General features: G+C 35.4%; 1 protein-coding gene across 4 annotated transcripts in view; it reads left to right on the top strand.

The window, feature by feature from the left end:
- Positions 1-12,046, top strand: part of Utx (Utx histone demethylase) — a 68,189-nt gene that overhangs the window by 45,741 nt on the left and 10,402 nt on the right. For all 4 annotated transcript variants that reach the window (XM_064137221.1, XM_064137222.1, XM_064137224.1 and 1 more), the window contains 3 exons: positions 4,289-4,417; positions 10,553-10,736; positions 11,456-11,671. In XM_064137221.1, coding sequence (XP_063993291.1) covers positions 4,289-4,417; positions 10,553-10,736; positions 11,456-11,671 — 529 coding nt within the window. The remainder of the gene's footprint in view (positions 1-4,288; positions 4,418-10,552; positions 10,737-11,455; positions 11,672-12,046) is intronic.

A 12,046-nucleotide genomic window follows, 5' to 3' on the forward strand; every position in this document is an offset into this window, starting at 1 on the left:
CGGAGACAGTTTTGTCATAATTTTCAGCTCCCCAGAGGGGGGCGGGGGAAGGGGATCGCTCCGATTATAGATTTTTGAATTCTAATAATTTTCTACTAATCAATTTCTACTAATTGCGAATAAGTTTCTAAAAATCGAGGACAAATGTGGTTTTGTTGGAAAATTTATTTCTAGGAAAAATGAGAATTCAGATAAGTCACTTTTGAGTGTTGGTCAGTTTTTGATGAATATCTCGAAATCTAGGAAAGATAGAAAAATTTTCATAGAAGTCTTTTTTGTAGAGCGGATGAAGAACTTTAATAAATGTATTGACAAAAATTTTGCTATCTCTCTTGGATTCACAGAAATTTCTCAAAAACTCACTCGGAGATAAGACGAGATATCTTGTTTTTTTCACTTCACTACTGAACGACAGTTTTTGATGAATATTTCAAAATTGAGCACAAATAGCAAAATTTTTATAGAGACCTTTTTTGAAGAGCGAATTGAGGACTACAATAAAGCTGATAACAAAAAAATCGCTATCTCCCTTAGATTTGCAGAAAATCTTCAAAAACTTACTCAGAGATGAGGCAACTTGTGTCGTTTTTTCACTGCGCTACTCAATCACCATTTTTGATCAATATCTCGAAATCTATGAAAAATATCAAAATTTTTATGAGAATCTTTTTTATCGAGTGAATTGAGAGCTACAACAAACGTCATAACAAAAATTTCGCCATCTCCCTTAGATTCCGAGATATCCCTCAAAAACTAAACTCAGATAAGAATAACCTCCTCTCGTTTTCCAACTGAAGAAAAATTTGGATTTCCAAATCCACTCAAAAAAACTCTCCATCACCAGCTGCGCAGTTACTTATTAATTTTTTAAAACTCAACCAAAGAGTTTTTCCTTCTCCACGAAGGAACATCACGAACAGTTAACCAGTCTTTCCACAATGCATCCGCAACACTCGAGCGATCACAAAGGAAAAATGCCCCAGGTCTTCGAACCCTTGAGAAAAATTTAAAAAACCGGTACAACTTGTGTGCGCAGACCAAATAAAATGTTCGTCTCATCGCATTTCGAATTCTCTCCTTTTCCTTGGCTCACTTGGACTGACCACACTGACTCATAGGTAACACTGAAATGTTACATAAATATCCCAGTCCTCCAAGATTGCCCAGACGCTGTACCAGGAGTCATCGGCCTGAGCTGTCACTTGGATTGCGCCAGTGTAACCGGGTCAAGTTCAAGGAAGAAAGTGAACCGAGAAAATGAGACACGCCCCGTGAACAACTGCCACTGATCGATGTTTATGAATTCCTCTTGATCTGGTGTTCATCTGTAGCTCATTTGGGTCTCTGTATATTTTTTTTTATAAAAAAAAAATTTGATGGAGCGTCAAAATTTGATGAACAATATGAGATATCGGTATTTTTCCCTTCTGAACAGTTCATAATATTTTTTATCAATTTTTTTGGGCACGTGACTGAGTTGTTTTTGTTTAAAATATTGTGAGCTGTTTTGGATTTTTTTTAATTAATTAATTAATTAGTTAGGTAATTTTTAAAAATCATAACGTTCTTGGCGACGAAGAAACGTCTCCTCAGGGACGATGTCATGGACTTCTACTTTTGTTATTATTTTTTTTAATAGAAAAAGTTACGTTTTAGTTGAAAAAATTACACTGAGACAAAAAACAATTATTTGGGCTAAATATTTACTTCAGAAAATTATTTATTTTTTCAATTCCTCGTTTATGAAATTGAGTAATTACTTCACTTATATTATTCTAGGTCAGGATCATGTTAATTATAACGTTGAGTGAACTCCTGCAATAATTACGACCGTTAAATCATTCATCCAAATTCTGTCAAGAAAATCAGAATTTAAAAAACCGAAATAATTATTAATGAAGTGCGTTCAAGGTCACATATAAAATATTAATCTTCTAGAGGATTGTCATTATCATAATTCATACTTAAGTCGATTTCACTTTTTTCTGAGTACAGTTTTTGAGGAATTTCTGCAAATCTAAGACAGATATCGAAATTGTTGTCATGACATGTATTCAAGTACTCGATTCGCTCTACAAAAAAGGTTCTGATGAAAATTTTGCTGTCTCCCCTAGTTTCCGAGATATTAATTTTTTTCGAAGCACTTCCCCACATTTTTTTCAAGAATTTGTAAACCCATTAATAGCCAGAGCATTTGTTCATTTGAACGAGGAAAAATTTGGCTGAAAAATATTCTAATGTTAAACACAAATAGTTTTAAACATTTCGCTGTTGAAAACGACCGCAAGATGGCTCTACTGGAGTCTAGCAACGCCTGAGCGTCTTAAGGGCATCCTAACCTCTCACAACGTGCGTCACATTGTTTTGATTCAGAGTTTAGTTTTCAGAGTTTGTCTGGAGCAGATGAAAATTGCAGTGAAGGGCAAAGTTTAATTAATTAAAACATTAGGTTTGGAGGAGGAAGTTAATGACAATATCTTTAATTATTTAGAAGATATTGGAATTGTTGAGGTGCTTCGAGAGGACAAAATGACGAGAGGAACGAGTGTTTCAGGGCCAGGTACTACAATGAAGATCGAATATCGTAGGATTAAGCAGGAAATCGAACGTACAATCGGGACTTTGGGGCAAAATGGGCACGAAAAATCACTCTGAATGTCACAAATTGGATGTCGACGTTGTCACGATTTTATTTCAGAGATTAGATCTCCAATAATTGTGGCTACAGTGAACACCATTTGCTTCAACTCCAGTGACAGTGAACACAATTTTTAATTATATTAAAAATAAAAGGGAACAGATATATTATATTCTGCGATATATGAGATATTTATAAATATCAGAGACACTTGGACTACAGGAATTAACGTTCCTGATTCCTGGAGTTCGTCGTTTTTAACGTTTATGCAATAAAAATTGTGGAAAAAGTGGATTTCAGGGTAAAAAACAGATTTTACCTTTTGGTGCACAAGAAATACTCAGAAGACAAAGGAAAATTTTGTGATTTTGAGTTCACTTTGATTTCGATGTCCAGTAATAACACTTTTAGAGGTCTAACACGATCCTCCCAGACGATGATCTTAATCTGGTAAAAAAAACAACAAATTTTCATGAAAAATGTGTCAACAAAAAATTTTTGTTCTGGAAATTTTTGAAGAATAATTTTGACGAAAATCAGGTCCTGGGGGTTGATTTTTTAAACTCATTGACTGATGACTGGAGGATTACTTCGAAGCTGATGCTCGCCAGGGCAGGATAATTCATATTATCGAAACTCGCAGGCCGTATCGATAATGACAGCAATTCACGAGGTTCATTTCCACAGTGAGGGAGGTCCTCATATTTTTTCACCCGAGGGGGTAACAGGGGAAAAATCCCCACGAACATTTTGCAATTCCCAGTCGGGGAAAATTGACCCCCTGAGATATTTAAATCCAGTTGTTACAGCAAATTTGCATTGAATCATTTCTCATGAATCATCGGATGATTCTTGTACTGAGGCGAGGGAAGGCCCTGATGATTGGTCATTAAAAGTCATGACTGACTTCCGGAATGAGTTTTTTAAATGTCCTTGAAGGTCAAGTCGGCTGCCAAGGTTGGGACAACCGTGGAACTCCGTGAATCATTGAATTCAATGAAAAATCATCGTCATGGGAATTCCATGCAGAATGCTGCAGTTTCTTAATTACAGTTTTTGGTGAATATCTGGAAATCTAAGGACGATAGCAACATTTTCATCAGAACCTTTTTTGTGGAGTGGACTGAGAGCTACAAGAAATGTAATAACAAAATTTCCGCTATCTCTGTTAGATTCAGAGATATCGCTCAAAAACAGCTCAGAGATAAGGCGACTTGTCGTTCTGTCACTTCGCTACTCAATTACAGTTTTTGATGAATATCTTGAAATCTAAGGGAGATAGCAAAGTTTTTATCAGACCCTTTTTTGTAGACCGAATTGAGAGCTACAATACATGTGATAACAAAAACTCCGCTATCTCCGCTAGATTTGACGATATCGCTCAAAAACTCGGCTCAGAGATAAGCCAACTTATCGTTTCGTCACTCCCCCAATTATCGTTTTCAATTAATATCTTGAAATCTAGAGAAGATAGCAAAATTGTTAACAAACCCTTTTTTGTTAACCGAATTGAGAGCTACAACAAACGTAATAACAACAACCCCGCTATCTCCCTTAGATTCAGAGATATTCCCAAAACATTATAATCTATTTTTTATTCTTTTATCAATTTTTCAAATTTTAATCGAATTTTTTCTCTTCTTCTTCCAGTAAAATTCCATATTGCCCATCTCTACGAAGTCCAGGGGAAGTATCGTCTAGCGAAAGAGAACTACGAGACACTTCTGAAGGAGAAGGCTCTACCGTCACACCTGAAGGCTGATATTTGTCGTCAACTAGGTGAGTCTCATCACAAAAACACTTCCTAAATTATCAAAAAATCCCCTCTCTTTATTTCATCCCCTGGAACCTTAAATTCGCTATAAAAATCCGTCACAATGGATGAGAAAAAATAATGCCCAGTGAAAATGAAAGCGTCGAGGGGTCTAAGTTTAAGGTTGAACGACTACCCGACGTGGCAGACACGTGTATTGATTTATTCTGGAGTAGGGGGGTGGGGTGGAGAGGGGGACGTGGGGATGATGGGGTAGCGTTGGGGATGGAATCCACTCCTGGGTGAATCCAGTGGGGGTGGGCTTGGACGATTGTGGGAAGCAGACTTTCAGACCAAACACTGGCTCAACTAGTGTATGTCCCTGGCAGATGGCACGTACTACGAAAATTCATTTAAATTCTGGATTTTATTATTATTTTTTTAATTTGTTTCAATTTTGAGAATTGCATTTCGTTGGGATATTCTTGCCTTGGAGTTTGGCACTTGAATAATCAATTGGACGATTATTTTGGTGATTTTCAGTCCCTGGAAATATCCGGTCATTGGAATTAATTAATTCTGGGGGTCCAGGAATAGGAGGCTGAAGATGCTGAGCTTATGACCCGAGGATTTCCGGGATTGTAAATGGGTCAGGCTGGAGAAGAGTGAATGGAGACACTGTGGGGGGTTGGGATCTGCGGCTTAGTTGGTAGCAAGTCTCGTGCAGGCAAAGAAAATCTTTTCTAGGACAGGCATCAGGGGTTTTTGAATCGAAAAGTTCGTATAAAAGATTTTTCCGGTTCTGTCGGTTATGTTAATATTGGAGAACGACGAAAAATGTCAATTTATGTATTGGATAGTTTTGAGCATTTGATCCTGAAGGGAGAGGAGTGAAAACATAGTTAATGATATCAAATAGCTCTTTTCCTCGTGTTTATTAGCAATTTTTTGGGTTTTTAAGATGAAAAATTGTCTATTTTTGTGGTGGACAGTTTTTTGACTATTTAACACTCCACTAGAAACAGTTAACAACTATAAATGGTATCAAAGAGTTGTCTTTCTTATTTTTATTAGCCATTTTCCGGTTTTTTGAGACGAAAAATTGAGAATTTGTGAGCTGGACAGTTGCGATTATTTGATCCTCAATTGAGGGCAGTCAAAATATCTTTAACAATATCAAATAGTTCTTTCCTCCGTTCTGATTAGTAATTTTCCGGTTTTTTAAGATCAACAATTAACTTCGATCATTTGACCCTCAATTGCCAACAGTCAAAATATCTTTAACGACGTCAAATCGTTCTTTTCCTCATTCTTATTACTAATTATTGTTTTTTTGAGAATAAAAATTCACAGTTTATTTGCTGGACAGTTTTCCACAACTATTAACGATATCAAATAGTTCTCTTCCTCATTTTTATTAGCAATTTTCCGTTTTTTGAGACGAAAAATTGACAATTTGTGTACTGAACAACTTCAGCCAATTGACCCTCAATTGCCAGCAGTCAAAATATGTTTAACGATGACAAATAGTTCTTTTCTTCGTCTTTATTGTCAATTTTTCGGTTTTGTAAATCATCGATGGTAAAATATAATTTTTTGCTTCAACGATTTTACGATTTCCAGAGCCTTCAGGACCCCTCAAAAGTTATTGCCGAGGAGTAGCCTTTATTGCAGTACCTTCTGCTCGTTACATCACCTTGAAAATTGCTTTATGATACCCAACACCCAATCGATTTCACCATCACCTTTGTCCCTTGAATATTCCAGCTATTTTCTCCATATTTTTTCCCCCTCTCGACCTTCCCACTACCTCAGTCTTTCTTTATGATGACGAGATGAGGCACTAGGGGAAGGATGAAATACTTCCACGGGAATTTTTTTTTTTTTCGGGTGTAGCTAGTAGCTACGTGAGGAATTACTCGCACTTTATGGCGCTCAGCAGCAGAGTAATCCAAGTGGCTCTTCTTCGGGGTCAAACAGGGAAATAAAGAGGGGAGGCGAGGGTTTTGGGCCTTGCGCCAGGTGTTCGGTTTGGTGGGCTCGACGGTAGGGCAGGTTTAATGGGAAAATCTTGCATCAAGTGTAGGAAAAAAATCGTTGAGGTACTGTGACAAGTTGGGGTGAACTCATCAAGTCACTGGTGAAATATAATTTTTAATGGGGGTTTTATTAGCATCAGCGGTGAATGTTTAGAGCTTTATTTGATGGTCTGGAGGAAGGGGAAAGTTCAGTCGAATATTTTTTTTTTAATAGTGAACAAGAATTTATTTTGGGGGAAAGGGAATTTTGGATTGGGAAATCTGGAGGAATTGGGAACTTCAGGGCAATTGATCCGTAAAAATTGGTGAGCGTGAAGAGAATTTATGCAGTAAAAAATGAATTTTTTATTTGATAATCTGGGGGAAGTCAAAATTTTAGAGGAATTACTTTATAAAAATTTATGGAGATGGATGAAATTTATGGAGATGAAGCCCTGAATTTTTAATCAATAAAAAAGGTGGATATATCTCTGAAAATTAATTTATGACAACATTTGACTTTTCAAAAATATAAAATATTATCGAGACTGAAAAAGTTCTCAAAAAACGTAAAATAAAAATTATAAAATGTCAATTAGTTTAATTTTGGTTTTAATTCCTCTGCATGTCCTCTTCGATCTAAAAATTATCTTGATTTCTCTTTTGACAAGACATCCCTTCACCAAAAACCTCCTCAGGTACTTGTAGATCTCAAAAAACCCTCAAAAATTAATCCTCGAAGACAACATTTTACATTTCAAAAATATAAAATATTACAGAGACTAAAAAAGCTCTTAAAAAACGTAAAATAAAAATATCAAAATGTCAATCCCTTCAATTTCGGTCGTAATTCCTCTGCATGTTCCCTTCCTCAGGTACTTGTAGGTCTCAAAAAACCCTCAAAAATTACTCCTCCAAGACAACATTTCACATATCAAAAATATAAAATATTACAGAGACTAAAAAAATCCCTAAAAAACGTAAAATAAAAATGTCAATCCCTTCAATTCTGGTCGTAATTCCTCTGCATGTTCCCTTCCTCAGGTACTCATAGGTCTCAAAATATCCCTGAAAATTAATCTCCAGGGAAAAATGTCACATTTAAAAATCGCATTTTCCTCCTGTTCGTCAATAAATCTTCCCAAAAGTCCTTCCGCATACCCACCTGATTCAAAATTCAAACTCAAAATTTATCTGGAAGGAAACATCCTCCACAATATTTCAGCCTAATGGAGTACAATAAATTCTACGCCTATGTTTACACTGCAGTGAAGAGCCCAAGGGGAAAAGGGAATAGGACAGGGACACGAAAACCGATGCCGCGAGGTGGTGAAGAGGGTAGAGGGGGATTTTTGGTAATTCGAGATGTGAGTGGGGAAATAGGGGGAGATGGATCCTAGCAGAGCCAAAGTGGCCTACCCTAGGCTATACCTGCACAATTTCTATTCAGTTAGACGATGGTCTAGTATCGTAGCAACGTCCCCCTTCAGGGCACCAAATTTCGTTCCCACAGTACGAAATAGTTCAACGAAAAATTGAAATATTTTTATTCGAGTTTAGTTTATTTTGTACTGAGAAGGTGATGAGCGTTTATTTCATTTTAATTAAAATTTAAATTTTAAATTTAATGTGATTGTGCGATTAGTTTATTTTTAGGTGTGAAATTATATTTTTCGAGTGGTAGATCATTAAGTCAGCAGCTGCATGAGGGAGCGAATGGTCGGACGGTTCTATGGATTTTGGATTTGGAAATAAATTTGGATCGGTTGGTTTTGTTTAAAAATGTGGAAATTTGGAGATTTTTTTATTATTTTATCTCGTGGGTTTCTATGGCATGCGGTTAATTAATTAAATTAATTGTGAAATTATATTTTGTGAAGGAAGAAGTAGGGCTCCAGCTGCATTGGAGATCTCGTGAAAAATTTGATTAAAAATAAATTCACATCTTCCCCTATTTTATTTTGCAAAAGTGAAATGGTGAAGTGGTGGACTGGAATGTGAGGGTGAACATAGTCTCCTATTTCCGTTTATTTTGAATTAAAAATTTGATGAGACAAAATTTTATTTCATCTCGTGGATCGTCTGTTATGCGATAAATTAATTAATTAATTAATCTTCACTCGTGAAATTATATTGTGTGAATGAAAGAATTGACAATTTGCACAATTTTTCATTTTATCTCGTGGGGGTCTCTGGTGCGCGGTTAATTAATTAATTTTAATTGTGAAATTATATTTTGTGAATTAAGAAATGGAGTCAGCAGCTGCGTTGAAAATGTAGTTCCTGCACGAGCCCTGAAATTTTGGAATCAGAAATAAATTCACATCTTTGTCTGTTTTATTTTAAAAAAAGTCAAATTGGAGTGGTGGGGAGGTGCTGGAGTAAATAAGTGAAAATAGTCTCGTGCATATAATTTATTGTGAAGTATTTCGATTCATTTGAAGTTGCAAAAGTGATTTATTTATTAATTAACCCACATCAAAGGTGCAACTGCGACTAAACTCACTTTTTTTTTTAAAAACGTTTTTTTTTATCACAGAAAATTGGAGTGATATGGGGGGTAGTTTTGCAATGTGGGGTTGGAATGGTCCCTTATTCGCTTCGACCTTTAAATATTTCAAAGTTTATTCTCCTGAATTTAACAGTAAAAAGTAAGAGCTAATGAATTTTATTTCAATTCCCTTTAATTATTTCCAACTTTATTTTGTTTTATTTCACTCTGTTAATTCTGAAGGGCAAATAAGGGAAATATTCCAGGAATTAAGGGAAATATACCAGGAATCAATTAACTGTGGAAATATTCCTGAATTTCAATATTTCCACAGTTAATTGACTGATTTATTTTTAATCGTTAAATAATATTTCGGAAACGTAACACAACCATTCGATTCGCAAATGAAAATCGGATGCAAAAACGTTCTCTCGTGCGAATAATTCATCACTGGAACATCAAAAAGGTGAAATTTTGAAATGATGGGGGAAATACCAGGATGTGGTTACGGTTGAAAGGGAAAGGGGTTAATTTCGACATCCCCAGTGAACGGTAATTAAAGCTCTCGTATGTAATAGTCAGTGTGGGGCTAACGAGTGAAATTCACCCGTCAAATGTCAGGATGAAAATTGTTGTGATTTGGTTATTTGGTTTATTCTGTTTCGATTATTCAGTAGCAAAGGGGTAGAACGGTTTAATTAAAAAAAAAATCCGAAATGTCACTGGAGAGTCGAAGACGAAAAACTGATTGTGACTGTCGTGGTCTGATTTTATTCAAAGTCAATGACGATTTTGACCACATGTTCAACATTTTTAATCGACAATCAGCTTTACTTTCTGCTGACGATTATTTATTTGATTTGATCGACTCAGATCGATAAATGTGGACACAATCAAAGGGTCAAGTCGACTTAGATTTCATGATCTTCAACTTCAATGGAGTTATTGTCGACATAACCTAACTTTTTTAATTATAAACAAGAGATCGAGTGATATTTTTACAAAAGGACTAGAACTAGGGGGAATTACAGTGACAATATAATCATAAACAAATTGTTTGATCAATGTGAGGACATTCCTTTCGACACATGAATTCAATAAACAATTTATGTGAATATTTATCAGTGAAATCTCCATTTGTGGAGTCATCATCAGGGGAAAATGTCTGGGTCAGTTCTAGGGGCTCATCAGTGCCCAGATTTTGGTAAAAAGACCAATTGTCCTCGTCAATGGAGAGAACTAGGTTTGATAAATCCCCCTTGTCCTTCTCCTTGATGACCCAAATGAGAGCAACATCGACTTTACTCTTTGCAAATTTATTTACTGCAAAAAATGTCAGTAAACCCACTCCAAGACTTGAATCCTGTAACGAAGTGGTAAACGGAGATAAGTTGACTTATCTCTCACTCGAGTTTTTTAAGAATATCTATAAATCTAAGGGAGATAGCAAAATAGTTATGATTACCTTTATTATAGAGGTCAAGTAGTTCTACAAAAAAGGTCATAATGAAAATTTCGCTAGCTGGCTTAGATTCTGAGATATTCATCACGAACTGGGCACTAGTCAAAATCGAATTATCAGTTTGGAAAAATATGAAATAATCAGTTTGGAAAATAATCGGTTTAACCAGTTTTTTTTATTATTATTTCAGGATGGATGTACCATGTGGTTGATTGCGCTGTTCTCGGTGTAACTAGACAGCAGAAACAGGCATTTGCTATTCACTGTTTGCAGAGGTCCATTGAGGCTGAACCAAAGAGTGGACAGAGTTTGTATCTGTTGGGTAGATGTTTAGCTGCTTCTGGAAAAGTTCATGATGCGTTTATTGCATACAGGTAAGTTGGTTTCACTTATTAATTCGATGTTACTCGACCTCTCCTCTTCGCACCCTCTCACCGCCCCTGTGAGCGAGTCAAATAACAAGAAACTTTCGCCATTTTATTCGAGGCAAGGAGTTGTTCGTAATTTATGGTGGGTTCTAATTATCTGAATTAATAAATAAATAAATAAACAAATAAATGAAGAAATGAATGAAGAAATAAAGGTCTAAGAGGATTTTTTTTTCTTATAAACAACTTGAATAAAAATTTTTTTATGTAGGTCAGGGTGAGATAAGATGGAGACTTGTGTTAAAATGGAAACAGATAATATTAAACATAAATATTAATAAATGAATAATTTAAATGAATGGGTGAATGATTTTATTACATTTTTTTATACGAATTTTATGATTTTGTGTTTAACAAATAGGATTTGATCGAGTATCTGTTAATTAATTTATTCGATTAGGAATTTCTTTGCGAATTTCCCTCCTTCAATTTCACAGTTGCAGTGATTTCCACAAATTATTGCTGTTGATTGTTTTTATTATTACGGACCCTTGATTTTATTAAACAAATGGAAGACGTTTTTTGATCATTTTCTCGTTAACTAAAAATATATTCTGATAATTTCCTCGTCAGATTACTCCCATTGAAGGCAGTTCCGTCTTTGATATCAATGTTTACTCTCCGTTGAAGTGAAAAAGTGCTGATATTTATTCTGATAATTCTAGAAACTCGGTTGAGAAGTCTGAAGGGAATGCAGACACCTGGTGCAGCATAGGTGTCCTTTATCAACAGCAAAATCAGCCTATGGATGCACTTCAAGCCTACATATGCGCTGTGCAATTGGATAAATCACATTCAGCAGCTTGGACGAATCTGGGAATTTTGTACGAGAGTGTCAGTCAGCCAAAAGACGCCCTGGCCTGCTACGTCAACGCATCCAGGTGAGCAAGTATTTTCTTTTCGTAATTAGTCATCAACATGACAGAATTTATTTTAATTTTCATCGAGGATTTATTCACCTCGAAGATGTAAAGCAGCTCTACTATTTTAGAAAATTAAAAAATGATCGAAAGCTGCACAACATTTTTTAGAAAACTCCATTACATTTGCAATTGTCATCGTTTCGGTTTATAAAAAATTGATAAATCAGAATTTTCGTTGTAGTTTAACATTAGAAGATGGATTTTGATGATTAGACGTAAAAAAGTCGAGGAATTTTTTGACATTATTAGTTGTTTATAAACAAAAATTAATTTTACTTTCCTTCAGCCAAAGTTCATGTTTTTAAAATATTTTTCTGAAAAATTATCGATGAG

The sequence above is a fragment of the Diachasmimorpha longicaudata genome, chromosome 18, assembly GCF_034640455.1.
Source record: "Diachasmimorpha longicaudata isolate KC_UGA_2023 chromosome 18, iyDiaLong2, whole genome shotgun sequence".
Classification (NCBI taxonomy): domain Eukaryota; kingdom Metazoa; phylum Arthropoda; class Insecta; order Hymenoptera; family Braconidae; genus Diachasmimorpha; species Diachasmimorpha longicaudata.